A 4,882-nucleotide genomic window follows, 5' to 3' on the forward strand; every position below is an offset into this window, starting at 1 on the left:
TAAAATTCTGGCCTGGGTGCCCGCCATGTTTCTACAGTAGCCCAGAACATAAAAACTCAAAGAACCTCTTTATATTAATTGTATATGTTATAGTCTTTAAATGTGTAGTTTTATGCGTAATGTGTAAACCTCAGATTCAGGAGGAGTAATGTGGATTCCATCCTGGCCATGGAAAAATGGACCAGCTCTTTACCCTTGCAGGGCTGCTGGAGAGGTCATGGGGGCTTGACCATCCAGTCTACATGTGTTTTGTGGACTTGGAGAAAGCTTAAAACCATGTAAGAAGGGTACTGCAGGATTATGGGGTACAGGGGTCATTGATACAAGCCATCTGGTCCATGTATAACAAAAGTGAGAGCTGTGTCCACATACTCGGCGTACCACTGGGGTTGTCCCTTGTTGGTGATTCTGTTGATATTCATGGTCACACAGCAAATTCTGGCCTTTGGAATAAACTCTCTGTGAGTTTATATCAACTATATTTGAGTGTACATGTGAGACCATTGAATACACTCTAGGGAAAAGTTAAAGTAACTCTTTTCTCAGAGTTGATCTTTCAACACTTCTCAGGAGTTAAAACTGAACTCTTGTGGGAGTTAAAATACTACTCCCATGTAGGGTAAATACAACTCTCACCTTGAGTTTATTTTAATGTTAACTCTTTGATAGTGTTAACAGTTAACACTAAAAAGTGTGTTTTATTTAGCACTTATGGAGTTAATATTTCAAAACACTACAAAATATTCTAGGTGAAAATGACTACAAAAAAAACATTGATTACCACACATTTTTATTTGAAAAACAGTGCAACAATGCTGTGTGGATACTTGTAATATGACAAGTAAAATTTTGAATCAGTGTAAACATCTTAAAGCAAACATTTACATTAGGGCTGCACATTAATGAAAAAATATCTAATTGCAATTATTTTGACTGCTACTGCATTGTGATAGAGAAAATGATAATTTCATCATTATTCTTATTTTCAATTAAAAACATATGTGTGTGTGATTTTTGTAGGTATCTGTACCAAACAAAGATAACGTGTTAAGTCTAGAATATGATGTGTAGGCCAGGACATGTCTGCAGCACAATATTTCATTTAAAATGCTATTTTTACACACATTCAAATATTGTGCCTTCCTGCGATTTGAACAATGCAATAGACCATATTGCAATTTCGATGAAAATTTGATCATTTGTGCAGCCCTAATTAAAACATTTAAAACAAACTGCTTTAACGGCAGCTAAATAGTTGGGACATTGTGTGGTCAAATAAATGACAAAAAAATAATGTATGTAAATAAAAAAGAAATGTAGATATTTCATGAAAAAAATATATAACTAAAGAACAATGTCAACACCACATCTCTATGTACTGTAGTGCATAAAATCTTCAGAGGAAAATGCAGAAAGTGCAAACATTGTATACTGTAAATGCACTGCACAGACATCTGACAAGATTACAAAAAAACATATCTGTACTGCAGGACTTTAAACCTGTAATTAAAGTACATAAACATGTACATAAAAGCAAGGCTCAATTCCATATAGATTACAGTAAGTCAACAATGTGATAAATTAAATACAACCCTCTGACACAACATAAAAATGTGAATCTGACATCTGCGCATCAAATGATTTGAAATGTCTTAAGAGGTACACGTGTTATCAGTAGGAGCATGTATCTTAATCAGATGTCTTCTAAATCCAGAATAACTTGAGAATTGCAAGCAACATCCTACTTGACCACATTTTAGTCTCAAATTTTTCCCAGGGTACATTCCATGAATTAGTTTGAGGTGCCTGAACAAAAGTAAAGCTGTATTGAAGGATGAAGCACAAAGGAAACATCTCAACATTTTCGTTGTATGAGCTAATTACTGCTTGTTCAACAGCTTTGCTCGCAGCTCTTTGACTTTTGGAGTTTCTTCTGTTGTGCCTATATCAATGTTGTACAGCGTGGTCTGCAAAAATGTGTACAGACTGGACAGAGCATCGTCATATTTCACACTGAACACAAAGTGGGACTTGAACAGCTCATCAAATGCACCCAAGGATGTACATGGCTGACATGGAAGAAGTTTTCTATCCAAGACTATGTAGAAGGTGGAAACCTGTGCTTTTGAAGTCCCTGAGGCCAGAAGATATGGCTGGGGGTTTCCTTCAGTGGTCATGAGGTGATCCTCAAGGCTCTGGCAGGACTGAAACACAAAGACAAGCATCTCCATATAAGCCATTACTCTAAAAAAATGTTGCAAGAACCACAATATTTGGAAGTAGATCGTATTGACACACCTTTTGAAATTTCACCAGATGATCTGTTGCCTCTCCGACACTGATCTTCTTGGGCCGCTTCCTTCCGTTGTGGAGTGAGAAGATGCAGCAAGACAAGAAGAGAAGCCATGTCGCTGTCCCACTTTGCAGACAGTGTAAATAACACAATTTACTTAAGAATGTCTGTCTTCACATTTCTGCCTTGTGGAGGACAAGGTTACCTCATCTTCTGCTACTCATCTAAACTCTTAATCCTCACTGCTAGAGTGGGCCAGTCATTACAAACTTGTGCTGTTTTTCGAGAATATTTCCCCTTGATTAAATAGCACTGCTGTGAAATTGAATCTTGAGTTTGAATATTTCACAAAGTAGAAACATCATAGAGCTTCAATGAAGAGCTGCAAAATGATACTCAGCATACAGGATATAGATAATCAGGATTCCCACACATTTTCACAGACAAAATTTCAAAACCTATTCATGAATTTTCAAAAACCCAAAGTGTAATTTCCATGACTTTAAGAAGGTTTTAGAGGTCCTGGGGAAAGTTTTAGAGGTCATACAGGAAGATTGAGGGGTTCTGGAGGAAGTTTTAGGGGTCCTGGAGAAACTTTTAGGGGTCCTAGAGGAAGTTTTAGAGGTCATGGAGAAGGATTTTAAGTCCTAGGGGGTCCTAGAGGAAGTTTTAGGGCCCCTAGAGAGGAAATTTGAGGTCCTGGGGGAGGTTTAAAGGACCTGGAGACGGTTTTAGGGGTACTAGAAGAAGTTTTAGAGGTCCTACAGGATGTTTTATGAAAAATGGAGCTTGAGTGCCCATGATTACTGAAATTCCTTGACTTTTGCCAAACATTTGGTGATTTTACTTAATTCCATGACTTTTCAAGGCCTGGAAAATTACTTTTTAATATTCCATGACTTTTCCATGACTGTGGGAACCCTGGATAATACTGCCAGAGATGATTGTCAAATTGTATGTCAAAGTCCAGCTGAAATTACATTTAGTCATCCTTTTTGTAGTAAAAAATAATGTCAATGTGTTATTTAAATGCATTGTTAAGTTATTTTTAATTAGTTAATTTTATAATTACAAAGGCAGAGCAAAGGTCTTTTGGGAAATATCAGAAATGTTCCTTTTTGTCTGCAAACTGTTGAGATTTTTTGACAATTAAGTACTAAACTAATGATGAATGACTGTTGAAATATTACCTGGCTCATCGGCAGTGTCAGATTCTTCATTCAGGGCAGATGTCAGCAGTTTTTTCAGGAGAGACGTCTCTCTGAGGGTCCTGGCCTCTCGGATGACCTTGTCTTTAAATCCGGTGTCCCATTTTCCCAGGAATCTGGAAGCAGTCTCTGGACCAAACATCAACAAGAAGTCCTGCAAAATCTGATAAAAAAGGGAAGGACTACCATTACAATCACTGAAAGTAAATCAAGAATTGATTGCTTTTCAAATTCATATTTGTTGCCTACCAGTCCCTTCGTGTCCAAGAAACGAGGAAACATTTGAAGTATGTCTGCAGATTGCTGTGGGTCATGGAGCATCTGTTGACGATACTGGAATGTTTCTTTCATCTTCTGGAAGACTAAGTCACGATCAGTGGTGTGGTGAAGAAGAGACATGGCCTCCATACAGTCATCTCCTGTTTGCTGGTCATCTGTGGAACCAAATGTTCTTGATGATGTGGGACCTCCTTTTAGCGCCACTCTGTTATGGGATGTAGATGTGGTTCTGGATTGGCTTTGCACAGTCTTGACACGCCACTCAAGAAAGCCTTTGTTGCTCTGAATGTCATAGAAATGTTCCTGAAAATAGAAGAGTACTTCTGGTTGGAGTGCAGACAATATTAAGTGTTTGATGGCCCTAGTGCATATGTGCTGCATACACAAAAGGTCTACAAACCAAAATGTAACTGCCATCATTATTTCACACTACAGTTACAATGCAAACTCACATATCCCTTTTTTGAGTATGGGTCCTTCAAAGATGGGAAGAGCGACACAATCCCAAGGCCATGAAACTCCTTTGTTGCCTTAAGTACACCTCTCCTGCAAAAGCAAAAGTATTGATTGTGATAAGATTCTCGCCCCGTCTACAAATGAGATTTTCATTTTATTAACATCACGCCTCTTACCCTTCCTTTTCGCGCATGTGAGCCATAATGATGTTCACCATTAAACGCTGGGTGGAATCTTTCAAACTCCCGGTCTCTTCATACTCTTTGATCACAGTCATCCCTGCTGGCTTAGAAGTGAGAATCTGCTCCACTGCCTAAATACAAATGATATAAAATACAAAACAACAATTAACAACAACAATAAGACATTTTTAACCAAATCCACTACCGAAATCTACAGATCATCAATTGCAATGCTTTTTCAGTTCATTAATCCCAATTTGTTTAAGCTTAGTTTTGAACAAAGGCCAACTTAAGAACAAAGTGTATGTAAGTAATAAGATTAAATTTTTTGCATGGGTGCTGTCCATGACAGGTTGAATCTATTTACACCCAGCTTCACTTGATTTGCTGCTTAGACTGCTCGAGAGGGACAATGTATCTGTCAGACTTGGGGAGGAAGGCTCTTCACCATCTTGCTGCGGGAG

At 38.0% G+C, this 4,882-nt stretch overlaps 1 protein-coding gene across 1 annotated transcript; it reads right to left on the minus strand.

The window, feature by feature from the left end:
• Positions 1–1,880: 1,880 nt before the first annotated feature.
• LOC126404715 (uncharacterized) lies at positions 1,881–4,513 on the minus strand. Its single transcript, XM_050068090.1, has 5 exons — positions 4,413–4,513; positions 4,233–4,326; positions 3,502–3,664; positions 2,299–2,369; positions 1,881–2,204 (listed from the first exon to the last, which is right to left on the minus strand). The coding sequence occupies exons 1-5, from the start codon at positions 4,511–4,513 to the stop codon at positions 1,881–1,883; spliced, it is 753 nt and encodes a 250-aa protein (XP_049924047.1).
• Positions 4,514–4,882: the final 369 nt, after the last annotated feature.

Source organism: Epinephelus moara, chromosome 17 (assembly GCF_006386435.1).
Source record: "Epinephelus moara isolate mb chromosome 17, YSFRI_EMoa_1.0, whole genome shotgun sequence".
In the NCBI taxonomy this organism is placed as follows: domain Eukaryota; kingdom Metazoa; phylum Chordata; class Actinopteri; order Perciformes; family Serranidae; genus Epinephelus; species Epinephelus moara.

Coding starts and splice junctions, on each gene's coding strand:
- LOC126404715 (XM_050068090.1), bottom strand. CDS start 4,513: ATGACTGTGATCAAAGAGTATGAAGAGACCGGGAGTTTGAAAGATTCC. Junction 3,665..4,232: donor CATACTCAAAAAAGGGATAT/GTGAGTTTGCAT, acceptor CTTTTTTATCAG/ATTTTGCAGGACTTCTTGTT. Junction 2,205..2,298: donor ATCTGGTGAAATTTCAAAAG/GTGTGTCAATAC, acceptor TTTGTGTTTCAG/TCCTGCCAGAGCCTTGAGGA.